The 25843-nt window shown below is 54.5% G+C and overlaps 6 protein-coding genes across 6 annotated transcripts; 3 read left to right on the top strand and 3 right to left on the bottom strand.

Moving 5' to 3' along the window:
* Positions 1-2504: 2504 nt before the first annotated feature.
* On the top strand, positions 2505-4669 carry NCS54_00307100 (DUF2433 domain-containing protein; the record flags this gene model as incomplete). The annotated part of the gene is made up of 2 exons (XM_053148657.1): positions 2505-2739; positions 2790-4669. The coding sequence occupies 2 exons, from the start codon at positions 2505-2507 to the stop codon at positions 4667-4669; spliced, it is 2115 nt and encodes a 704-aa protein (XP_053004632.1).
* A 516-nt stretch (positions 4670-5185) lies between these two features.
* Positions 5186-6574, bottom strand: NCS54_00307000 (2-methoxy-6-polyprenyl-1,4-benzoquinol methylase, mitochondrial; the record flags this gene model as incomplete). The annotated part of the gene is made up of 3 exons (XM_053148656.1): positions 5186-5843; positions 5907-6207; positions 6454-6574. The coding sequence occupies 3 exons, from the start codon at positions 6572-6574 to the stop codon at positions 5186-5188; spliced, it is 1080 nt and encodes a 359-aa protein (XP_053004631.1).
* A 675-nt stretch (positions 6575-7249) lies between these two features.
* On the top strand, positions 7250-8652 carry NCS54_00306900 (2-oxoisovalerate dehydrogenase subunit alpha; the record flags this gene model as incomplete). The annotated part of the gene is made up of 2 exons (XM_053148655.1): positions 7250-7825; positions 7879-8652. The coding sequence occupies 2 exons, from the start codon at positions 7250-7252 to the stop codon at positions 8650-8652; spliced, it is 1350 nt and encodes a 449-aa protein (XP_053004630.1).
* Positions 8653-10311: 1659 nt separating this feature from the next.
* Positions 10312-16928, top strand: NCS54_00306800 (HECT-type E3 ubiquitin transferase; the record flags this gene model as incomplete). Its single annotated transcript, XM_053148654.1, has 6 exons — positions 10312-10421; positions 11135-11440; positions 11497-11600; positions 11663-16483; positions 16533-16682; positions 16732-16928. The coding sequence occupies 6 exons, from the start codon at positions 10312-10314 to the stop codon at positions 16926-16928; spliced, it is 5688 nt and encodes a 1895-aa protein (XP_053004629.1).
* Positions 16929-17695: 767 nt separating this feature from the next.
* Positions 17696-20470, bottom strand: NCS54_00306700 (Hypothetical protein; the record flags this gene model as incomplete). The annotated part of the gene is made up of 1 exon (XM_053148653.1): positions 17696-20470. One exon carries the CDS (start codon positions 20468-20470, stop codon positions 17696-17698), a length of 2775 nt encoding a protein of 924 aa, XP_053004628.1.
* A 673-nt stretch (positions 20471-21143) lies between these two features.
* NCS54_00306600 (Sec3-PIP2-bind domain-containing protein) lies at positions 21144-25785 on the bottom strand (the record flags this gene model as incomplete). Its single annotated transcript, XM_053148652.1, has 4 exons — positions 21144-22059; positions 22109-23238; positions 23284-25496; positions 25662-25785. The coding sequence occupies 4 exons, from the start codon at positions 25783-25785 to the stop codon at positions 21144-21146; spliced, it is 4383 nt and encodes a 1460-aa protein (XP_053004627.1).
* Positions 25786-25843: the final 58 nt, after the last annotated feature.

The following is a 25843-nucleotide window of genomic DNA, read 5'->3' as shown; positions in this document are numbered from 1 at the left end:
TTCTACAGTAGAAAAGGGTAGACACTCGCCCAAGATGGAAGCTGAGTGACCTGGGGAGGCTGAGTTCTATCACATCCAGGAGCTATATTTGTTCCACTCAGAGACAAGGCCGCGGATTGTAATCACAAGGGCCTCACTTATACGATGTGTTGGCTTCAGGTTCCGTGCCAGCTGCTTTGTTTCCTCAAGCAAGACCTGCATTTGACATTGCAGTCATTCTTGATTCGGTGCTCGTTGGACATCAATACCATTAATAGCTCCGTCTGAGCATGACTACTTCGCTAGACCTGACACTGGACCTGACATTTGGAAACATACGTAGGCATGACACGCGTAGGTGATGTTCATGCATGGATACTGACAACACACCAGCTACCAACAGAGGGATCTCGGGGCCGCGCTCAAGGTGGACGGCCTTTGCAGCAACGAGTGCCGCAGGCTATTCCACTGCCTGATCACCAACTTGTGATACAGTTCTCGATCACCCATTCCATGGCAAGGCCCTTGTAACAAACAAGGAGTTCTCCATTGCAAATCGAACTGACATGGATCTGCGCTACCAGGGTGGACCTTAAACAGCCTCACCTAAGAACTAGAAATTTACCGAACATCAGAGCTTGCTGCTTACCTTGATCCTTCTGGAACAATGATCCCCTGTGTCGGATCGCATTTCCCTTTCCTTCTTGTCAATTGTAGCAAGGCGTTTCATGCAGCCCCGTCTTGTTGGATCCAGCGCCTCAATGTAAGGCAAAGAGACGTGGGACAACCTGGTCGGCAACCCCGCCACAAGATGCCCAACAACCCGGTGGCTTAACTAAAGTCGCACCACTCCGCATCTGCCTCCTTGCCTGTCCTGGCGATAGCCTCCCTTCCAAGCGCCCTCGTCATTTCTTTGGGTGGTCGAGCTCCACCTATCATGGGCTTTTCTCCCCATGGGTCTGACCTTTTGTGGTCAGTGATGTCGTTGCTGCCATCGTCGACTCGGGCTATCGCAGCTCCTGGGCGGCTATGGGACCACTCGTTGGCATTGGTTAGTTCTCGTTTCCCTGTCGGTCAGGTTCATCTGGACTACACCTGCTCATCATTCATGTCTCCCCATCCATTCTCACAGCTCTTTGTCAAATGCATGACTATAGCAGATATATGCGTTCTGCCTGATCACAGTCGAGTTTGCTCGATCCATTGTGTTCCCATGCTTCTTGTCAGTATAAGTGAAGCAGGCTTCTGTGGTACATTGGACATTGAGCTGCATTCAACCACCTGCGAATTTTTCCTGGTTGATGTCGGATCTGTATCTAGTCATGGGGCAAGAGCGTTCTTTGCGGTCTGGGCCTCAGTGCTGCGTTTGCGCAGATGATATATGTCCTACTCTGCAAGTTGGAAATGCGCAACTGCGACTTCAGAACAGGGAGGCTACAACGTCACACAATGACACTTCTCACACACGGACACTTGCTACGGAGCGAAGCAACAAATGCTCTGATTTGAAAATTTGGTAAAACCTGGGATGCTGGGTCTCGGTGGCACCGGCAAGAGGGAGAATCGGCATACATCCAGTTAGATGGACATCACACAGAATGGTAGCCGTTTAACAAAGGACTTGGGGTGAGGGCGACGTGAATCACAGCACAAGAGCCACCTGTTAGCATGTATTCCAAGAGCCTGAGCACCTAATTAAAAGACCCTGAAAGGAAACTTAGTCTTGGCGACAAGCACAGCTATCTTTCCACACCAGGAGTAGGTGTAACTCTTAGAGAACGGACAAGGCAAACGCACAACACCTGCAAGTGTCGTCGAAGCTCCCGGGTAGGTGTATCCTCAGTTTTGAGACTGACTCCCACGGCCAGCACCAGCAACGTCAACACCGCCGAACATTAACCGCCACTGAGCTCTCTCCCCTGGCCTAACCCAAAGGTGACTGTGCCAGCGGACAGGTACATCGTCACAGGTGAAAGCTGAAGGGCTAAACCCAAACAGGCATCGGCGTCTTCTCCCGATTCTTGGGGCCACCTCTAGAAATTATCTCTACCTCTGGAGCCTTGCTGGAGCTGCGAAAATCCACCTCCCCGTGATTGCCTCCCCATCCTCCATTCCTCATCGTCACCTTCTTTTGATACCCATCCATATCCCTCCCCCGGAGCTCCCTTCTCCCCCGAGCTTACCCTGACCTGCGCGATACGTCGACCACGCGATCCCCCGACCGGCTTCGAGCGCAAAGAATCAGTTGATTGATAGAATGGCTGCTGTGAGTGCCTCAGATGGTTCCTTCCATGACCTTGCCTATCCATCTCCCTCGCACCTTCCCAAGTGTCCTCTTCAACGAGGTCGCAGCTTCTTATCGTCAAGAGCCTGGAGATGGATGACCACCTGCGGCCCATTTACTCTTCTGCCCTTTCTCGGGCGCTGCCTCTACCTCCCTCCTCTCCCTCCCCCGCTCGCGTGTTGTCCCGCTGTTGCGCCCTGTTTGATGTTCTCGACCGCGAGGCTCTACACCCATTTTCGCGATGAGGCGCTCGTCGAGTTCCCAGAGTTTCCCAGGCAGACATTCGAGATACTGCCGGACGAACTCGATCGCTGACCAAAGACAGCCGCGACCATACAATAACCCAGGCTCGAGCTACCTCCAGAACGGTGCGAGCGGCGGCCTCCCTCCCCACGGTGCCGCGCCTCTTCTGCCAAACCAGGGCCGTGTTGTCCAAACAGGTCCCATAAGAGTTCTCTGCATTGCCGATGTGCGAGGTGCGTTTCTACGACGAAAAGGGCTGGAACATTGCTGAGCTGTGTGTTAGGAAACCTGAGATCGCTCAACGACCTTGCGAAACAAGCCCGGGCTGACCACATCATCCACACTGGTGATTTTGGGTTTTACGACGACACTTCCTTGGAACGAATCGCCGAGAAGACGCTTAAGCATGTCGCCCAATATTCGCCCCTGATCTCCGAGCCCGTCAAGAAGGCCATCCAACAAGGCGGCCCCGGCCCCGTCAAGACTCGATTCCCCCCTAGCGAGCTACCTCTCTCAGAACTCCCTCTCCTCATCAGCGGAGAGCTCAAGCTTGATGTTCCCGTCTACACTGTCTGGGGTGCTTGTGAGGATGTCCGAGTACTAGAGAAGTTCCGAACGGGCGAGTACAAGGTTCCCAACCTGCACATTATCGATGAGGCTCGATCGATGCTCTTGGAGGTTGGTGGCGTCAAGCTGAGGCTACTCGGCCTTGGTGGTGCTGTTGTCATGCACAAGCTCTTCGACAACGGTGAGGGCCGCACCACTATTGCTGGTGGACAGGGAACCATGTGGACGACTCTTCTGCAGATGGGAGAGCTCGTTGATACTGCTCACAGAGTCTACGATCCTACTGAGACCCGTATCTTTGTCACACACGCATCTCCTGCGCGAGAGGGTATCCTGAACCAGCTCTCGGTGACGCTCAAGGCCGACTTCTCCATCTCTGCCGGTCTTCACTTCCGATACGGCAGCTCCTACAACGAGTTCAGCGTCAACCCGACTCTCGACCACTACCGGGGCAAGCTTGCCGCCTCCAAGGCTTCCTTCAACGACGTCTGGGAGACGGTCAAGGGTGAGGTTGAGCCCGCCATTCAGCAGAATGAGGCCCAACAGAACCTCCTTAAGAATGCACTCCAAATTGTCGAGAAGATGCCCACGACTGCTGCAGGCGGCAACCCCTTCGGCGGCCCTGTCGCTGGTCAGGCAGCTCTCGGCCAAGTCGACGAGAGTGCATTCAAGAACATGTGGAACTTCAACCTTGCTGATGCCGCCTTCGGCTATCTCGTCCTGGAGATCCAAGACGGCCGAATTGGTACAGAGATGCGCGCCCAGGGTTTCAACTTCTCCCACCGAGGAGCCAAGCAGCAACCCGGTATCCCCCCCGCAACAGCACCAGCTCCCACCGCCGGAATCCCTTCGCCCGCCCCTCCCTCTACTCAATCCAGTGTCCCGCCGCCTACGAGCCGACAGCCATCTGCAGTGCAGCCTGCTAAGCCTACCGTAGCGACGCCCCTACCTGGTCCCCCGAAGCCCGCCACCCCCCAGCCAGCCCCGAGCTCGAGCAGTCCCGCCCCTCCCCCTCCTAGCAAGGAAGCTGACAAGGCTCCCGTCCCGGCTGCAGCTAACGGCTCCGCCCACGTCCCTGAGCCTGTTTCTTCCCCAGCTCCCAAGACTCCTGCTTCCGACATCATTGGTCTCTTCATTATGAACGTTAGCACCGAGGACCAATGTAGAGAGCTCTTTGACGAGGAGGATAAGGCCAAGATCCTCAAGGTCGAGAAATGGGGCAACTCTAACAAGGTCGTCCAATTCAAGACGACCGAGGATCGTGATGCCGCTATGGCCCGATTGCCCGAGGAGGTCAAGACTCGAACTCAAGAGGATCGATCTAAGCCCCTTGTGAAGATCTTCCAACATCGCGAGGGCAAGTCGTATGGCAACCGAGGTGGTGCCGGTAACTGGGGTGCCAGTGGACGTGGCGGAGCGACCAGCACGAGCGGCTACCGAAGCGCTGGAGGCGCCAGTGACTCGGAATCGAACCGACGTGGTGGTCGCGGCGGCCGTGGCCGTGGCGGAGATCGTGGTCGAGGTGGCCGCGGCCGTGGAGGTCTCAAGGGCGAGACTGGTACCTCGTCGCCCGCCCCCTCTACCCCCGCCGAATAATTATCACGATCAACATCTACGTATTGATACACAGCTCTCATGAGATTATGGTTTACCCCCCATATTCTCAGTACCTAGCTTTGGCCCTTGTGGCACCTCCTTTTTGTCTCGCCTCTACCCGATTCTTGCTGGGGGCTCAAGGGACAGGAAAACTGAGGGGCATCCCTCAACCTGCGTTTTCATGTATTGTGTACCTAATGAGATCTCGGAGTCGTCGAGCTTCGGCATCGAGGGTTTGGCTTCTTTAGTTTTGACCTGTATGGAGTTCAGTTGCGAAGAGAATCTTAAAAAAACATCATTCCGGGCCCTGATTGCATCTCGGGGACGTGAATGTGGTGATGGCATTTCTTGGGGGGAAGGATTAGGGGGTAGGATCGAGGGTGCTTTGGAGTGAATGACTTTCTATTTGTACACTGCCACAATTGACTGGCTATTTTCTGTCATGCCCAACCTGAAAACATTGCTTCCGAGACTGGGTTGAAAGTAGACTACATAATGCGTATATTCTTGAGCACTTTATAGGGGCTTCATGCCCTTGTGGATGGCAGCGATACCGCCGGTCAGGTCCTCGTAACCCTCACCAGCGACAACAAAGCCAGCATCCTTGATCATGTTCCTAAATTCCACTTGGCTAGGGAACCTCTCGATACTCTCAACGAGGTACTGGTAGCTGTCTCGGTCTCCGGCGACCAGCTGGCCGATCAAGGGAATGGCACTGAACGACCACTGCTTGTAGACGGCGTTGAACAGGGGATACTTGTCGACCTTGGAGAACTCAAGGCAGGCAAAGACACCGCCGGGCTTGAGGACTCGGTGAGCCTCCTTCAGGGCAGCAGGGATGTTGGAGAAGTTGCGGATGCCAAAGGCAACGGTATAGAGGTCGAGAGAGTTGTCCTCAAGCTGAGAGGGGAGGACCTCAGCGTTGGCCTCAAGGAAAGAGAGGGCGGACTGGTGGGATGCGGGGAGGGCGAGGGAACGCTGGCGACCCACGGCCAGCATGTCGGGGTTGATGTCGGAGATGGTAACTGTCACGTTGGGATTGCGATTGAACTCGTGGGCGTGCTGTAGGTGACGGAAAGCAATGTCACCGGTACCGCCGGCGACGTCGAGGATGCGCTGGGGCTGGCCAGGAGGGTTGGTAGCACCAGGGTTGAGTGAAGAGATAAAGTAGTCCCTGAACAATTGCGTGTTAGTCTGTTGAACAACCAGAAGTTCGGGAGAGCCGGTATATGCCTACTTCCACAGGCGATGGATGCCCAGGGACATCAAGTCATTCATCTTATCATAGGACTCGGCGACACTGGTAAAGACACCAGCGACACGCTGCTGCTTCTCGCCCTCGGTGACGGTCTCATAGCCAAAGTGGGTAGGGCGATCGGAGGTGGGAGTGGTATTGTGGAGGGCATTGGAGGAGGAGAAGGGGCGGACAAAAGCGGCAGGGCGTCTTGAGGGGTTCAATGAGCGAGAGAAGCTCCGGAGAGCTGTGCGGGAGGCCATTGTGGACGAGAATTGGGCCTCGGAGGTATGAGGGATGGTCTCTATCGGAGGTCAGTTTAGAATCATACGAGGCTGAGAGATGGAAATTTGCTGGTGGATGAGTGGGGGCGATGTGGCGCTTGTTCAGCCTTGTACCAGCCACGGTGGCTTGTCTCGGTGCGATAAGCAGAAGAGGATGAACCGAACCAACAACAAGACCCATCGTTTTGTAAGTAGACGAATAACTCACGCCTAGGCAATGTCTCCAGCTGTTGTAGCAGCTGAATCTCCCTCCCGCTTCCGCTCACGATGAACACTGAGAGCCCGAACAAATGTGTGCACCTTGCCCTTCATGAACCAGGCAATGAGACCAAAGATAGCAAACAGAGTAAGAATGAGAAGAGCGATACTAACTGCTGGATTGGTCATTGCGGGATTGGTGTTATCGTTGCGGGTTGAATATGGATGGGGATTGAGGTTGCTTTGTTGTGAGTTGAACGAGCTGAACTGGGAGATGGATGATGGTGTTTTGAAAGTTGTTTATTTTCCTCGTCTCGAAATCTATGCACTGATGCATGCTACTTCCTGCAAAACCAATTGGCTGTTAAACCCATTGTTTACTCTTTAACGATGCCATCCTGGCAGTGGCAGACAGTTGCCATGCACTGCACTAATAGTTGGGGTTCACGGAAATCTGGAGTCTATCGGAATGTGGGGTACATCGATAAGACTCGTGTGGGGGATAGCAAGCACAGGGCCTCATGGACTGTTCCTGGCTTCAGCATCGCCAGATGATTGACAGGGCATCTCGGCAAGGGTGTCGAAACCTAGTTCAGCGCAATGAACCGACTGACAATGGATGGCTTCGGGGTTTGTTTGAGGCTGGGTATGCCGAACCTCGTCAAGCAACGGCTTATCTCAGTCTCGGCTCATACGGTTGGAGTCGGCTCAAATGACGTCGCTTCAAGTATACAGACCGAGAACAGCCCCCTCGGTAATGTTATTTCTCCTCTTCGTCTTGTCGTTTACCGCAAATTGGAAGTTGATTGAAGAAGGGAGAAGTCTACGCACTGAGATTGCCTTTCGAACGGGATCATAGCCACTATGAAGTCTCGAGCTTTGCGACACGTCGCCCTGCGAAGGGCTGCCCTCGCCAGACCGCAGGCCGTGCCCTTTGCTCTTCGATCAGCCAGCAGCCTCTCGCAACGACCCAATTCCGACTTTGTCTCCTTCCCCGGTGCCCTCAAGAGTGCCTTCACGACCACGCTCAAGTTTGAGGCTCCCGAGTCGTATCCTGCCTTGCCGACGTACCGCGTTGTCGACCAACATGGCGCAGTTGTGGACGAGTCCTTCAAGCCCGATATCTCGGATGAGGAGGTGATTCGACTATACAAGGACATGGTCTTCATTTCCATCATGGATCTGATCATGTTTGATGCGCAACGGCAAGGTCGACTGAGCTTCTACATGGTCAGCGCTGGTGAGGAGGCTGTCAGCATTGGCAGCTCAAGTGTCTTGGATCGGGAGGACGTCATGTTCTGCCAATATCGAGAGCAGGGCGTGTTCAAGGAGCGAGGGTGGACAGCAAAGGAGTTTATGGGGCAACTCTTTGCTAATAAGCGGGACCCTGGCCGAGGGCGGAGTATGCCTGTGCACTACGGAAGCAAGGAGTTGAATATTGTGAGTGCCCTGTGAACTGAAGCAAGATATTGAAGCTAACAATGAGGATGAAGCATTCGATCTCGTCGCCGCTGGCAACCCAACTTCCCCAGGCCTCCGGAGCTGCCTACGCCCTGAAGATGCAACGGCTTCAGGACCCCAATGTCAAACCTAGAGTGGTTGCTGCCTTCTTTGGCGAGGGCGCAGCAAGTGAAGGAGACTTTCACGCTGCATTGAACATTGCAGCCACAAGATCTTGCCCCGTGATCTTTATCTGTCGAAACAACGGCTACGCCATCTCGACACCTACACTGGACCAGTACCGTGGTGACGGTATTGCCAGCAGAGGTATTGGTTATGGTATTGATACTATCCGCATCGATGGCAACGATATCTGGGCTGTTCGAGAAGCTACCAAGAAGGCCCGTGAGATGGCTCTCCAAGACGGCGGAAAACCCGTCCTCATCGAGGCTATGACCTACCGTGTCTCACATCACAGCACATCGGACGACTCGTTCGCATACCGCGCGCGGGTAGAAGTCGAAGACTGGAAGCGACGTGATAACCCTATTACCCGGCTCCGCAAGTGGATGGAGGCCAAGGGCATTTGGGATGAGACCAAGGAGAAGGAGGCCCGTGATAGTCTGCGCAAGGAGATTCTGAAGGCGTTTAGCGAGGCTGAGCGAGAGAAGAAGCCCCCGATCCGAGCCATGTTTGAAGATGTCTATGAGGAGCTCACGGAGGATCTGAAGGCGCAGATGGCAGAACTGAAGGAGATGTTGGACAAGTATCCCGAGGAGTATGACGTTGCTGAGTTTGAAGGAGGCAAGGATAGCCTGAAGCCATAAAACCCGTGTAAGTAGATAATTACCCAACAAAGGACCAAACGCAATAAGAAAAAAGGAGAGTATCTCGGTTCAAAAGCACATATCACTATCATGACTCCTCTGTACTCCATACCAGGTCATAGCTCGCAGATGGAGACACCCATGACCCAATCACACAATGAAGCGCCGGCGTGCTCATGGGACCCTGGTGTTGGGTTCCGCTACCCAGACAAGGCGGCCATCGGGCGGTTTTTGTTTACTTTTTTGTGTCTTTGATGCGGGCTGGATGGTTCCCGACGAGGAAAATGCCAGTTGGCAATGCGTCTGGCAACGTGCCGCAGTCAGGCATTCTCCATCTCGTGGCTCTCTTTTTGCATGATGGGGTTGGGGGTGCGTGAATGCCCGTTGCCGATTTGTTAGTGGAGTGCATAATGAAGAACGGCACTCTGACACCCATCAGATTGGAGGGACACTAATAATGGGGATATCCATAAAATAACTCAAGGATATTGAATAGAAGTAGGTGAGCTCACGATGAATAATTACCTATGATCGGTGTAAAGAACCGTCATGGACGAGGTCTGGCTAAAACATCCACGGCCTGTACCTTGTTGGCGGTCACAGTGGTTTAGTGCGACTTTTCTAGTGGGTTCCAGCGGGTAGCCCTACCCGGAGGGGTGCTGCGTGATGGACGCCACTATGAAGCAAAGCGGGCCTCTCCACAAAGCGGGATCTCTCGACCCAGCCCGCGTCTTGTCTCCATGGATGTGGATGCCTTGATAAAGAAGAGAGGCCTGACAGCCCAGGTGGTGGTGATGCGCTGGCCTTGTCCCCGGCACATCCATCCATTGCTTCTGGATATGGCCTTTGATGCTGCCGCAGCAAATACTCTCGAGGGTGGCATGGTGCGACGGAGAAGGGACTTTGCAAGCGAGAGTGAGTCCCCGTGGGCTGTGAATGGGTCGGTTGTGAGATGAGGTGCTTTGCTTCTTGTCCGCAGAGCACGGCGGGATACGGATGCGTTCCCTTACAGTAGAAGTACTCAGCCATGGATGATGCGGCCAACAGCCCCCGGCACAGTGCTTGTTTGCAGTTGATAAGGCTGGCTCACCTACAGAGGCCCTGTACAGTGCTCCAGCTCCCTGGCACATGGCCGACCCCAACTTTTTCGCAAACGCAGCACCATCAGAGCACGTCGTTTTCTGCCGTGTGGCCTGCCCAGAGCCTCTCACCCCCATGGATGGATAGGTGGATGGAGTCCCTCTCCTCCTAGTGGACCACACACGTCAACCGTAAACCGCCATCTGCCATCCGCATCCGCCAGCCCGCCGAAACAACGAGCATTTCTCTTCTCCTCCCCCCAGGACTGCATGCCATAAACCCAAAAATAATCCTCCCTCCTAAACTTCCGCCTCCTTCTCTCTTCTCACAACCCTCGCTCTCGTTGACCGAGACTCTGTCCTGCTCCCTCGGACTTTCTAGGCTTGCCTCTACCCACTTGCTAACAAGCCATCTGCCCATCTCTCCGCGCCGTAAGTTAACGGGTATCGCTATCTCTTCGCCCGCTCTCGTCATCCAGACCCCATCGCCCTCTCAACACCGGAGAGAAACCACGACCACGACCACCCCGCCGCGCCCGCGCCTGCCCGCTGCCTTCCTGATGGCGTAGGTCGTCTGGGCATGGCAGAACGAAAATCGGCAGGTGATAACGAAGTGCGACTTCCCTCGACCTCATCGACCTCAACTGCCAAACTCTCCTCCACCGCCGCCGCTTCTCTAGGTCCCCAGAGGTAGGGCCAGCCCTTTATTCTTCTTCCGTCTTCCATCCTCATCCCCCAGCGCCGCTTCACCATTCACCACTCTCTGCCTGCCTGCCTTCCAGCCAGCCAACCAGCCAGCCATTCATCACCTGGCAAAGCAAAGCTCGCACAACCGCCATCAGCCGCACGCCGCCGCCTCCTCCCGCTCCTTGCGTCGCCTGTGCCGGATAGTCGAGACGGGGCTCCGTCGTCACCCACCTGCGCCGACCCAGAGGGATGCCGTCGTCGGACCCGTGTTCACCCAGTAGCTCGCTGATTCACGCACGCACAAGGCACGCACAAGACGTTCACCACCGCAGTTTGCACGCACGCACGCACGCACGCCGCGGGCCTGTAGCCGGTCGCCATCTTCAACCCCCGGACCTACTTGCCCAGCTCGAGTCTACCTCTCGCCTGCTAGCCTGATTTATCATCCTGCCGTCGTGATCGGGTTGCTGGTCCCTCCCAAGCCGACAATAATCTCCAATCCTTGGCCCAGGCTGAGAGAGGCAGCTGCAGTCCCGAATCGCCATCACTGAAAACGGTTGTTCTGCGGGGACGGCTCGTGCTTGTGCTTCTCCTCCTTCCTTCGCTTCCCTCCACCTTTTTCGTGCAACCTTCATCGACTCACACACTTTCTCCATATTTGCGTTTTCTTCCAGATGCATCGTCAGTACAAAGCTCATGCCAATCATGTCTTCTAGAATCACCAGATCTTCGGCCCGTCAAGCAGCGAGCCAGGCAGCCCAATCCTCTGCTTCTGCTCCTGCTGCTGCCACAGCTGCCGCTGCTGACGTTCCGACCATACCAACTGCCACCCCATCCTCTCGCAAGCGAAAAGGGCCTACTACCGACAAGAGCCCGCCTTTGCCATCTGGGTCTTCAGGTCGACGGTCCAAGAGACAGAAGATCCCCGAAGCCGTTTCTTCCCCCGCCACCACCAACAATCACCCACCCCCATCCAGGACTCGGAGAAGGGGGAAGACAGCTGCAGATATGGATAGTCCAGAGTGAGTCTGGGCAGCATCAGGCAGCATATGCAGCATAAAATCTAACCTTTCTCTAGCAACGAGCGTTCTGGTCCTGCGAATCCCACTGAACCCTCTATCCCGTCCGGCTCATCTAGTAGAAAGTCGAGCCGATCCAAGAAGCCAACAGGCACCTCGCAAGGTTTGCATCGCCCGAGAAGATTTGGTGGCTATTTTTAGGTTTAGGAACTTACCATTATATAGAGCCAGCATCCGGCGCGACTCTCTCGACGCGGAGGTCGAAGCGAAATCTCGACAATGCCGCTGATCAGGATACGGTCATGACGGGAACCGACGAGAATAGGGACCCTGGGCCGCCGCCCCCACCGCCCCCCCCGATCGATCACCATGACGATGACGATAGTGAAGACAACGAGGATGACGAAGACGAGGATGAGACACGAAGATACGATGATGACGACGATGAGGACGAAGATCCTTTTGGCGGATTCAGCGGACCTCCAGGTTCTCTTTCGAGCACTCTGCGAGCACTGACTGGGATGATGTCGGGTCTCAGCCATAGGTTACGGGAATTGCTCAGCAGCCTTCGGTCGGACGACCTTTCAGTCCAACTGATAGCTCTTCAAGAGCTGTCGGAGATCCTTTTGGTTTCCAATGAGGATAATCTTTCGGGCCACTTCTCTCCCGATGCTTTTGTCAAGGAATTGGTAACCTTGATGAACAAGGAAGACAGCCCCGAGATCATGCTTCTGGCATGCCGCTGTCTGGCAAACCTAATGGAGGCTTTGCCTGCCAGCGTGGCGAACGTCGTCTATGGGAACGCCGTCCCAGTTCTATGCCAGAAGCTACTCGAGATCTCCTTTATCGACTTGGCAGAACAAGCTCTCAGCACCTTGGAGAAGATATCTGTCGAATATCCCACAAGCATTGTCCGCGAGGGTGGCCTAACTGCCTGCTTATCATATCTCGACTTCTTTGCAACGGGAACGCAGAGGACCGCTGTTACCACCGCGGCAAACTGCTGCCGTAATATTCCTGAGGATTCTTTTCCAGTGGTTCGCGATGTCATGCCTACACTCCTCAACGTCCTCAATAGCAACGACCAGCGTGTTGTGGAGCAAGCATCTCTCTGCGTTTCGGGCATCGTTGAGAGCTTTAAATATCATCCGTCTAAGCTTGAGGAGTTGGTCAGCGTGGACCTGCTCCGGGGTGTGCTGCGTCTTCTCGTCCCGGGCACGACCAACATGATTGGATCCAGCATTCACACCCAATTCCTGCGAGTCCTGGCATTCACCGCGAGAGCAAGTCCTCGTCTCTCTGCAGAGCTCTTCAAACTCAATGTGGTTGAGACGTTGTATCAGATTCTCACAGGAGTGTCACCACCAAGCGGAACTGAAGATGTGGCATCCAAGCTGGACAGCGTTGTTATCATGCAGGCCCTGATTCACCGACCTCGAGAGCAGATTATCGAGACACTCAATGTCATTTGCGAGCTCCTGCCTAACCTGCCTAGGAACGCTGATCCATCCTTCGGTGATTTTGTCGAGCTTCAGGCATCGACCGAGTCCATCGACGGAGGTGGTAGAAACCGAAGAACTGCCAACGAGAAGCGCATTGAGCTTCTAGAGACCTGCAAAGATGAAGTTCGCCGCTTCGCCCTTATCATCTTCCCCACCTTGACCGATGCTTTTTCCAGCACTGTCAACCTGAGCGTTCGCCAAAAGGTTCTGACAGCACAGCTAAAGATGCTCTCTAATCTCGATGAGGATATCTTGGTTGAGGCACTGACTCCCGTCCCCTACGCATCTTTCCTGGCTTCGATCTTGTCGCAACAGGACCACGCATCTCTTGTGATGTTGGGCCTTCAAGCAGCCGAACTCCTACTCAGTCGACTCGACAAGATCTATCGTTACCAATTTTACCGCGAAGGCGTCTTCCTGGAAATCACAAAGATCGCAAACGAGGAGGAACCTGCCGAGACACATCCGGAGGAGACGGACAAGCAAAATGGCGAGGGTGAACAGGCAGCGGAACGGAGAGAAAACGAACACTCTTCAGACCAGGACTCTGACCACGATGAAGAAGACGATGAAGAACGCGAGTCGTCGGATGAAGATGAAGACGAAGAGCACGAGAACGAGAACGACGAGGCTCACAACGACGACATGTCCCCTGTTAGCTCTCGGGGATCGACCATGTCCCTCGAAATTCCCCTCCATCGCTTTGTGTCCGATGTGCGGTCCATGAAGTCTCGCATCCGCGAAGTGGCCAAGAAGTTCCTGGAGACCCACGAGACTGAAGGCCATGGCCAGGCCATGAAGACCAAGGCAACGATGATCTTGGATGCGCTGTCAGAGTTGGCGGGTGAACTTGAAACCTATTATCTCAAGCGCTCGTCCTCGAATGTCACACCCGACAAAGGAAAGGAGCTGTTCACGAAGCTTGCGTCTTACTTCGACACGGATGTTTTGGAGAGTGTTACTAGCGCGGAGCTTCTGGCATCCGGCCTCGTTCGGGTTCTGCTCGAAATTTTTAGTAACCCTGATGAAGAGCTGGCCCGCTCAGCCCAGTCGACATTCCTTGAAGTCTTCATGGCATACACTGTCAAGTCGAGGCCCAAGACGGCAACTGCTGAGTCTCCGGCGACACCTTTCAGTGTCATGATCCACAAGCTTCAGGATTTGCTCAGTAGGTCAGAGCATTTCGAAGTCATCACCGTGCACCACAACACCTTTGATGGCAACCACAGTAGCCCGGCTTCGATGCTCGGAAAGCAGATTCGCCTCCGCCTTGTTGCTGATGAGGAGTCGGATATCCCTCGCCCGTACCGAAATATCATGGTGTCGATCCACGCTATCGCAACCTTCAAATCTCTCGACGATTACCTACGCCCACGGATTAGTCTTACTGAGCGTCCCCGTGGCTCCGCTCGCAGAGATGGTGTTGCTCGAGCGCTTGCCGCCATGGCTAGTAGTGCTGGTCTTCCGCTTAGTAGCGCGGCTGCTGCCCGTCTGGCCGCTGCGGAGCGAACGAGCCCATTCTCTGGAGGACCTCCTATCCCGCCACCTCCCGCCGCCCCAACCCCATCCAGCTCTCGGCCACTGCGAAAGCTCAAGTCTCAGCCTTCCCCCGCGACCCCAGAACAATCTGCTGGACCGTCTCGGGACAAGGGCGTTCTTCGGCGATCTGCACGACGACATGCCGCCACAAGTACACCTCCGCCTCGTCCTCCGCCAGCAGATTCTGATGAGATGCAAGACACACTAGAGTGCGCTGATGAGAAGCAGCTGACCGACGATGAGGATGCTGGTGAGAGCAGTGCTCTGGATGCTATTGTTGGCGAATTGGAAGAAGATATGGAGGAGGAATCGACACCAGACGACACCTCCGCTGTCAACATGGAGGTTGCTACTGGTGGACATGTGACGGCACGCAAGGAGGATGGCACAAGAATCGCAACTCCCACTGGATCCGGTGCACCTAGCCGTGCCGGCGGGCCTTCCGGAGGCCATGGTACACCGACACCTTCAGCGTCGTCACGACCCTTGTCTTATTCCTCAGCTCTCCAGTCTGTACCCCAAGACTGGCATATCGAGTTCAGTCTCGATAGCAAGCTGATCCCGAACGAGACTACCATCTACCGGGCCGTCCACACCTCGGCATCCAACTCGGATGAGCACCTTAGCCGAAGCATCTGGTCGACCGTGCACCCCATCAAGTTTAAGCGTGTGCCTGGACCTCCCCCAGCCGAAACCCTTTCCTTCACGTCCAATGTTGAGGCTGATGGAGAGGATGAGCACGGCATTCCTGCATCACTTGCGAAGCATCCGACCACAGCATCGATCCTGCGTCTGCTAAATATCCTCCATGACCTCAATTCCAACATTGAGGATGTTCTAGTCGAGCACAAGACCAGCATCATCGGTCTCAACGTTGAGCCGCTCTCTCAATTTGTGAACACCAAGCTCACGGCTAAGCTCAACCGCCAACTGGAGGAGCCCCTGATCGTGGCCAGCAACTGTCTGCCCAGCTGGTCCGAAGACCTGGCACGACTGTACCCCTTCCTCTTCCCATTCGAGACTCGGCATCTCTTCCTCCAGTCCACATCTTTCGGATATGCCCGATCGATGACTAGGTGGCAGAATACACAGTCAGGGGAGGACAACAGACGAGACCGGAACAACGAGCGGCCGTTCTTGGGCCGACTTCAGCGACAGAAGGTTCGGATATCTCGCCAAAAGATTCTGGAATCTGCGTTGAAGGTGATGGAACTATACGGTGCCTCTCAGAGCATCCTGGAGGTTGAGTACTTTGAGGAGGTGGGCACGGGTCTAGGTCCCACCCTTGAATTCTACTCAACGGTCTCGAAGGAGTTTTCGAAGAGGAAGCTTAAGCTCTGGCGCGAGATGGATTCGAACGGCTCGGACGAATTCGTTTCTGGCGCTACTGGTCTTTTCCCACGACCTCAGAGTGATGAGGAAGCCGGAACACCCAACGGCGAGCGTATTCTGCACCTGTTCAAGATGCTTGGAAAGTTTGTTGCACGATCCATGATCGACTCTCGCATCATTGATCTCCACTTCAACCCAATCTTCTTCCGGATCGGAGACGCGACTTTGAGTGGAGTGAAGCCATCACTGGGAGCTGTCAAGATCGTTGACCCCGGTCTGGCGCGCTCACTGAAGGCGATCAAGAGGTTCGCCCTTGCCAAGAAGGAAATCGACGAGGATCCTGCTCGAACGGCGGCGCAGAAGGTGGCTGACACTGAGAACATTGTCATTGACGGAGTCAAGATCGATGACCTATGCCTTGACTTTACCTTGCCTGGCTATCCCAGCATCGAGCTGGAGAGCAACGGCTCCCAAAAACGAGTCACCATTGACAACGTGGACTCGTATCTCGAGAAGGTCATCGACATGACTCTTGGCTCTGGTGTTCGCCGGCAGGTTGATGCCTTCCGCACCGGATTCTCGCAGGTGTTCCCTTACTCGGCGTTGAGCGCCTTTACACCAGACGAGCTTGTGACTCTGTTTGGCCGAGTTGATGAAGACTGGTCTCTTGAGAGTATGTCTCCTCCAGTTTAATTGTTCAGCAGTTGCTAACGTATCGCTAGCTCTCCTTGACTCTATCAAGGCGGATCACGGCTACAACATGGACAGCAAGAGCGTCAAGAATTTGCTCCATACCATGAGCGATTTTGATGCTGCACAGCGTCGCGATTTCTTGCAGTTCACAACTGGAAGCCCCAAGCTTCCGATTGGAGGTGAGCATGACACGTTTGTCTTTTCGAGTTGTTTCTAATATTCTTTTAGGATTCAAGTCTTTGACACCCATGTTCACGGTGGTGTGCAAGCCCAGCGAGCACCCCTATACGTCTGATGACTACCTTCCCAGCGTCATGACTTGTGTGAACTACTTGAAGCTCCCCGACTACTCCACCATTGATATCATGAAGAAGCAGCTTTTCACGGCAGTCAAGGAAGGCCAAGGGGCGTTCCATCTGTCTTAAATTGGTCTATCAGTCCTGAAGGGGCGAAAGATGTAATACCGAGGAAGGTGATGCGGCGTTGGAGCTGATCAGGGGCATGTCAATGGACGCCCCATGCATTACAGAGCAAATGATACCGGTAATTCCTTTTTTGGACGAATTGGCAAGAAAAGTTCTCATACTCGCTTGATGCCGTCACGACACGACATTACCTATCTCGATGATGGCGCGCTGGGATGAATGAATGAAGGAAGGAAATAGAAAGGGCGGGTTTTGTTTGCCGCGTGCCCACAGAAACAACACAAACATTGCATTCATGGCTTAGGTGGAATCCAGGCGCAGGGAATTTTGATGAGAACTGAGGGAACAGACGGTACGACAGAATTTCATACGTCTTCCTCCCATCTTTGGGATGGATTGGAGGATAGGAGAGAGGCTCCTAGGGGAAAAGGGAAGATGGGTTGTGAACAAGTAACGCCTCAATCAAGCGCAGTAGTTATAGACTTTATCTGAAATCGAGTGAGTTTGGGTTCTTTTTGACACGATTGATTCATTCATGGTAATTATCTTGGTACTGTAATCCATTCCTTTCCTTTCCAATTCAACACTGTTGATCCATGTTGAGGGAACAAGTCCTCGATGCCTATCAGATAGATACATACTCCCAACGCCCAAGCTTCCAGTTCATACATGTCCAGATGTCAATAATACGCCATGCTCATCAACACAAAAATCACAAATCTTGCAACGAGACAGGCAGTAAACATCCCATCTCTCTCTGTCAAGTACTATAGTCGCTCATCATCTTCGTCAGAGTCCCAAATCTCGGGAGGAACTCTCGCGTCGTCGCGGACAAGGCTATCAGGGAGCATCTGACTCTTGGTCAAGAGCTGTGACGAGCCTGCAGCGTAGCCAGGTGGTAGACGCAGGGGTGGTGAGGAAGGACCATCGTCGTCCAGTAGGCCTTCAGGGAAACCAATGCTGCTAGACGAGTGTAGGTCCGGACGGTGAAGTGACGCCGACGAGTTCTTCTCCGGGGTCGAGGCCTGTGAGACGGTCGTCGCCTGCGAGGGGCGGACAGTCGAAGGTTTAACCGTGCTGCTGAGAGGAGGTCGGGAGGCACGGTAGGAGGATGCCGCAAAAGGGGTTCGTGGGGGAGGAGGTTTGATAGTTGCAGGAGACGACGGGACGTGGGTAGTTGGAGGAGTCGCATCTTGGTTATTGCTGTTTTCCTCCTCAGGGGTAGAGGGAACGAGGATGTCGTCCGAGGTAGGAAACTGGGTAGAGTGGGCAATGTCGCTCTTGAGTTGAGCTTCAACCTGCTGAGAGACGCTCATGCTCGGTGTAGGCGCAGGGTTCTTATCCCTTGACTGAGCCTGTGACGAGTTGGCAAAGAGGTCGACTCTTCCACTCTCGTCATCATCTTGTGTCGGGGCCTGGGACTGAGTGGCGCCGTCTCCATTGTCGTTCTCATCAAAGATGGCGTGTCGAAGGTTCCAGAGCAACTGGCCGACAACAGCAGGCGGGATATAGATGTAGCGGCCAATATCGCCTTCCACCCAACCCTCTTCACGCATGTCGTCGCCTTCAACAGGGTTGTTGAGCTCATACACCTGAGTTAGGTGATAACGCCAAGCTGGACCCTCAGTCACACGGCCAGGTTCTGCGCAGGCGAGGAAGCGGAGCAATTCTCCATCATACAGCCAAAAGCGGACGACTTGGGCAGGGATCTTGAAAGGGAGCACAAGGGCAACCCGGAATCCCTCAATGACATCGTCCAGCATGTCTTGAGAGAGTGGGAGGAGGACATCGGTGCGAGCAGAAGCGGGTGGGAGAGCCTGCAGAGTCGCGAGGGGCACACGCTGAGATTCAAGGGGTTGAGTTTGAGTCGGAGGGACAGGACGATGAATAGGTTTTCGAAGACGCTTTGTTGGGCGACGTGAAGGTTTGGGCGTTGGTGAGAGGGCAGGAAGTGTGGTTGGTCGTGAGCTGAGAGGTGGAAGTGGTGGTGATGATGCCGAGGCTTCAAGTCGTGAACTTGACGACTCCCCAGTTGAGACCTCGCCAAGGACCCTTCGTTGGATACCACTACCAGAGGGATCTGCTTGAGTCGGTGTCCTGGACAATGCTTCCTCAGACGAGGCAATCTCGTTCATGACAAACTGAGTTTCAGGTCCAGCAACGAAAGTGTTTTCGTCATTTTCGTCACCACCGCCAAAGTTCTCATCGTTCTCTCCAAAGTCGTCGTCATCCTCATCTTCTGAGTCGGGAATCTCGAGAAGGACCCTTTTCTTCCCTTGACCTGGGGATACCAGCTTCATTTTCCTTCTAGGCGTGGGGCTGCCGTCCCTATCCCTTCTCTGGCTTCCACCTAGCTCGGTGCTCTCGCCTCTGCGCCTAGGCTTTGTGGGTGTCTCCATCTCGCTCAAGACTGAAGAGGACTCGAGCGGCTCAATGACCGACTTTGGAGTCTTGTTGGGCGAGTCAACAGGCAGTTCCCGGAGAGGAGTACGAGCGAGCGAGCCCCAGCTCTCCGTGGCATAAGAGTCCTGAATAATGCGCTCGTGACGTCGAGGGGTCGTTGCAACACGCGGCTTTCCAGTAAACTCCTTAAGCGGTGATGTGACAGCCGGCGAAGACCCTTTTCCTTTGACTGGAGTGACGTCCACCTGATCAGGTGCCCCGTAGCGATCCATCATGAGGCTAGCCATGGACGATATGCTTGGCGGTGCAGAGAGCTGGCTCGATGAAGGAATCTCCGCTGACTTGGCACGCTTCCGTGGTGTCTGTGGGACTATGGAGTCCTCACGGGTGGCGATCGGTTCCTCTGGCTGCTGCCGGGCCTTGGAGGCAGAACCAGGACGTTTTCTCTTTACGGGAGTGACAGACTTGAGGCGTTGAACCCGCCGTGGGCTTGGGCTTGTGGGATCGCCAAGCCACTGCTGGAACCCATCGTCCTCTTCCTCGTCTTCAGAGTCCTTGATATACTGAGCTTGGCCATTGCGACCGATGAACTGGGTCAATGTCTGCGTGTGGTAGCTTGAGCTGGGTACATCCCCTGTCGTCTTTCGTCGGTTCGATCTCTTCGTCTTCGTCTTGGCGGCCTTGGGTTTCTCCTCGTCCGAATCCTCGTCATCGTCGTCGTCGCCCATTGTCCGACGTCGTTTCGTTCTTTGCTTCTTGGCAGAAGCCTTCTTGGAGGCTCCTCGCCGTTTTCTCCCAGTCGACACGGGCTCCTCATCCTCATCATTCCCCTGCTCTTCCTGATCAAAATCTGGCGCTTCCCTTTCCTCATCCCCATCATCGTCCTTTTCATCATCCTCACTATCGCTCAGCACGATCGGATCCTGCTCGTCAAAGCTCGACGACACAAAGTCGATCTGGGTCAGGGTCTGCTGCCTCAACATTTTGGAGCTCGTCTCGGCCTGCTTCTTTCGATTCTGTTTCCCGTACGTCCGCACGACCTTCCGACGGGCAGGAAAATGCGCCTGCTGTTGTGCTGGTGTCGAGTGGTAGACTCGACTCGGGGCGGGGACGCCGCCTGAGCGGGTCTTGGGCGGCATTGTCGAGGCGGTCCGGGCTGACTTGGGGGTTGTGAAAAGGTTTAGATGGCTCTGGTTCAAGACTCGGAATAGTCTAAACTCGACATGTCGTTTGCTTGTGGTTGAAAAGGCTTAAACGCTGGCAAGCAATCAATGAATTGTTCGTCCAGGGTCGATGGTTGATGGGTGGAGCTCCCGGCGCCAAAGGAAAGGGAAAGGGCGTAAAGTGGCGTGGCCTTGGCGTGAAACGCGGTGACGCGACGCGTCTTAAAGTGCGGGAAGGCGCCAGGGTCTGCGTATTCCCACCTTCCTCCCCGCGAACGCGTCCGATTTTAATTGAGAGCTATTCTTAGTGTGCCATTGTCACCGACACTCAGACTATGACGTCGCTACCATCTCAAGGGCTTATTTCAAGTCCTCATCTAGACTTCTACTCGGATGAAAAAGAGTTCTCGTCAACAGGTTGATAGTTCATGGCAAATAGACATATCGAGATATACTAAAAAGGCCAACCTCCAGGCGCCTCGCCATACGCATCTTCCTATATACCACAAACCATCACACCTCATGCAATTCCCACGGCTGGTCAAACATGCTGGCTGGTAGTATAGCAGTTACTAGTACAGATTCATCCCATCATGTCCTCCATCGTCCCTCCTCAATACCCGAAGACTTGACTTCTATATCAATAGCTTCATCGGAAAGCAGCCTTGACATCGGCACGGGGCCACTCGAAAAGGACGTCGCCACCATACACATTGGTCGTCACATCACCAATTCGCCTCTCAACGTTTTCATAGAACCTTTCACACTCCGATAGCACCTTGGCCACCAAGCTTCGGCTCAGCGCCGGGTCGTCTGCGTCGCCAAAGTGCTTCTCCACACGCTTGCGCAGCGCTTCGATGCCCTTGCGCACCTCCTTGGAGTCGTAGTTGCCAAGCACCTTGTTGAACACCATCTTGCTGTTGGATGGCTGAGCCGCGATTGTTGACGCCGACTTTCCTGACTGGAGCTGCGCCTCCATGTTTTCGAGGTGCTCCAGTACCTTGCCTAGCGGTCGTCGCATCACCGCGTTCAGATAGAGGTTCATGTGCTCGTCGTACGTTGCGTTCGCCTGATCCTTCCACTCCTCAAGCACATCCAATCCCCGAGTGTCCGTCTCTTCTGTGAAGTGATTCATGTTCTCAATCAGGAGGATGTGGAAGTTCAGAGCCTCCTTGTCCTCGGGATCTGCAGAGCCGCTCGTCACGCTAACTCCAGGGTTCTCTCGGGCAATGACCATGAGCGAGTCAAACATTGTCTTGAGTAATCGGTCATACTCGCGGTCAATGGTGCTTCGAGATGCAAGGTTGGCATCCACCCCGGCAAGCATGTTCTCGACGGCAGCTGAGAAGGCAGGGAAGACGCGGATGAATGAGATGACGCCCTTTCGCTTGCTGATCTTGACCTTGGTCTCCTCGATAGCTCGAATCTGCTCATCGACAAATTTCTTAAACCGCACTTCCAGGTGCCCGTGGAGCTTCTGCAGCAGAGTGTTAAGGTACTCTTGGTTAGACTGGCTAATCTCGGCCATCTTCTTCTCTAGAGTGGCCAGGACTCCAATTCCTTGTCTGGTAATCATTAGCATATGGACAAGAAAAATGAACACATTCAACTTACAGAGGATCCTGTCCAACCACCCATTCCATGAGCCGAAGCAGCTCTGACTCAAGGAATGCAAACACAACCTCCATTGAGCGCAAGATGCGCTTGGCCAACTCTCGGTCTGGCTCCATGAGACGAGGCCGTCTCAGATCGCCACCTCGTCGGTCTCGAGGTGCCCTAGCAGCAACAGAGTCTGGGAAGTCGATCTGTTCGAGCGTTGTGGCGTGGAAGAAGTCGATGATGAAGTTCTGCTCCATCTGCATAAGAGGAAGCAGGTCATCGAGAACGCCCGCAAAAACTTCATATGGCAGGTCCCTGCCCTCGGCACCTCCTCTCTTCTCTGCCTTTTGCTTGCTGCCGCCATCCTCTCGCTGTGATCGAAGGGCACGAGCAAGCGTTTGACTACGTTTCACTGTCAACTTTCTGGCAGTGGTAGCCACACCTCCCTCCTGATGCTTCTCGACGGGAGTCGTGAATAGCAATTCGGCCTCATCACCAGTCAACTTCCTGGCATTCTTACGCCACACCGCAACCACAGCCTGGAACTCGACCCGATACACAGGCTGACTCTTATCCTGGTAAATTTGGATGAGGCGGTTCCATTGCTCCGTGTCCATGTCGCGGGCATAAAGCATCAGGGGGCTGTACTTCCACAAGACGTCTCGGCCAAGGTCATGATGCGTAGAGTCCACCTTGCGAGACAAGGCCCCTTCCATGGCAAGCTTGGTTTCTGTAAAGGCCTCATCAAACTGCCGGGACATGAAGTCGACGAATCTGCGCATGAACGATGCACTCTCCTGGTCGTAGATCTGCTTCTTCTCTTGGACGATGCGCATTTGCTTGAAGTCGGGGTTGAGGCCATGGGCTTGGTCCGATTCTCCCGTCACATCCACCTTGTCACCACCGCTGCGAGTGGGATCGATCTTGATCATAGCCTTGTAAAGGACGACCAGAGACTTTTCAACGTCTTCCAAGCCACGGAGATTGTCCAGAGGTGCCATTCGGAGTACTTCCAGTTCGTTCGATGTGATGGCGCATGTCTCAAGCAGAGACTCGAGCTCCTTCTTGAGTAGCTTTTGGTTTGCTGTTTGCACTTGAAGACCCTGGCCCTGGGCCTCAATATATGCAATATCCTCCGACAGGGTCTACTGCTTGTTAGCACTGTTATACAAGTTTAGTGACCGACTTACCGAAAGTTCAACAGAATAGAGTGTGAGCAAGTTGTCCAGCTCCTCACATTCGGCCATAGCAACATCAAGTCCCAACTTGATCGCATCAACGCGCTCATCTTCCTCACGGAAGCGAGCAAGCCAACCTCCGGCCTGCGCCTTGTTGAGTTCACGCTCAAGATCAGCCTTCATCTCTTCGACGTTGCGTGTTCGCATCTGCTCTCCAGGAATCCATCCGAAGTAATCCAACCACTGGGAAAATTCTTCACTCCTCTCATCCAAGATTGATGGGTTGACACCTAGTGTTTGGAGGTACTTCACGTCATTGCCTGCAGCAATAGACCGGCGAGGCTCCTTCTTCTCAGGTTCCTTTGACTTCTTGGCTTCTTGGGGCGGCCCATGCGAACTCGATGGCCTGCTGGTAGGAAGACTGATTTTAACTTCAGGAACCAGAGAGCTACGATCTGCAGACTTGGGGCGCTCTGTAGACTTGGGTTTTTCTAGCACCTTAGGTTCTTCTGTAGGTTTTGCCTGCTCGTAGGGTTGCTCGGGGGTCGTTTCCTTCTCCCTGGAAGGCGGGCGAGGCGGCGCAGGAACAACGCCTGTGATACCGTCGGGTCCTTCATCACCCTTGGCTTGAGCTTGACGCAGACGCTCTCCCGCACCACCAGGTCGAGGCTTAAAGGCAGTTGCCGCAGATGCAGTAGCGGCAGCCTTCCATAGAGCACCTGCGATCTCATTTCTTGACTTCTTCACCCTGATCATAGGGCCCAGACCAGGTCTCGACTCGTCTGAGTCACCTGCTGATGGGCTGGGTTCTTTACGAGGTGGTGAGATAGGAAGATCATCTGGGGCCGAGACGGGAGGCTCAGGGGGCGAATTAGGGGCAGTTTGGAAGGCTGGCGCCGGCGAAGGGGCAGCACTCGCTGCCGAATTCGAAGAACCTGGTCTGAGAGCTGGAGGTACTGGAGGTGCTGATGTCTGTTCATGCCTTGGCAATTCCGCCATCCGTCCTGCGGACGTCGGAATCTCCCGATCCTGAAGACTTCCGGTAAGGGAGCTATTCGCCGACTTCATACTCGAAGTATCCTTTCTTGGCAAAGTCCGTTCGCTGCTACGTGGTGGAGGTGCCATTGGCTCCTTTTTCCCAGGGCTAATCAAAGGCGGAGGTACCAGGTCTCGGTCAAGCGGTCGAGTGGGATCCATAGGGGGTCTTCTTCTTTCCGGAGGCGGCCTATCAAGTTGGAGAGGTGAGGGAACAGGTTGATGGGGTTGCATAGCTGGCTGCGATTTTGGCGAAGGTGAGGATTGAGAGGTTGGTGGTTGCGGAGGTGTAAGGGTTGTCGGCGTTCGTGCATCCGGAGGTTCCCCAAACCTCCCATAAGCCCCCGGCCCTGTCATACCATTGCGAGAGCGTGGTGGTAAGCTAGAAGCATCATCGCTTCTGGCAGCTAAAGAATTGGCAACTGAGTCCTGGCTCTTGTTTCCATGGGCCATCCATCGAGGAGGCGGCGGGCCCCCTCTCGAAGCGCTCGAATCAAAACTTCCAACAGGCGAATTGGTGATGTTTGGTGGTGGGCGAACTGGCGGCGTCCTGAAACGCGGGATCTCTTGGGCGGCCGCGGCTGGATGTCCCGGAAGCGAAGGGTGCGTTGGTTGCACAGGATGGGCAGGTCGCTGAGCTGGTGAACTGTTTATAGGTTGGCTCGGCAGTTGTTCAGGCTGTGATGGCGGCTGCGACGGCTGTTGTGGCAGAGAAGGTCTTGCGGGGCCAGGCGGTCGTCTCGTAGCTCCCATTACTTGCTCATACTCTCTCTGCTCGAACCCGAAAAGCTCTGGAGTCCTACCGCCAGTGTATTTTCCGTAGATCTTGATTAGACTGGCAATAAAGAACTTCTTTTCCTTATCTGTCTGGGCCTGCCAGAAGTAAGGCTTGCCGAGAGTGACCTGGAACCCAGTGTCGCCGGCCCAGTCGCGATGGTTGGCGTTGGCTTCGGGCCCGGTGTAGGACTCTATGCGTGACAAGTCGTCGAGATTCCATGTCTTGCCGATAGAAAAAGAACCGTTGGCATTCTCTTTGGACTTGTGCATGCGGACTCGGCCGGACTTGCGAACGGCTACGATAATGATTCGAGGCTTCTGGACATCAGGTGTCCGGGCCTGGGGCGGAGGAGGGGTCGTTGGGTAGGAGGAGAATTCGGTGATTCGAATGTGGGTGATATACGTCTCATGAACTAGCGAAGCTCGTCAGTCGAATGATACACTCGCCATCATGAGTTTTCTTGATCTCTGTCTCCTGGCGACAACCCCACGGCCAAAGTTGATGGACTCGCGGATCAGACGCGGAGATTATGGCGTCGAGAGCTAAGCTTGGCGAGGACAACAACCACCAGACTTACGGGAGCCGTCCACATCCTTCTTGTTGAAGCAGCTTTCTATGATGCGGCGCTTCTCATCCTCAAAACGCTCTGCCCTACTAGCAGCCGCAGCCGCGCCGGGGCCGCCCCCATTTGCGCGGTCCATGAGCAAACGGCGAGGAACGGGATCACGCAGGGGCGACGAATGGTGAGCGCGGAAGCAT

Source organism: Fusarium falciforme, chromosome 2 (genome assembly GCF_026873545.1).
Source record: "Fusarium falciforme chromosome 2, complete sequence".
Classification (NCBI taxonomy): Eukaryota; Fungi; Ascomycota; class Sordariomycetes; order Hypocreales; family Nectriaceae; genus Fusarium; species Fusarium falciforme.
Note: the sequence above shows the minus strand (reverse complement) of the source record. Positions and strands in the feature narration are given on the sequence as shown.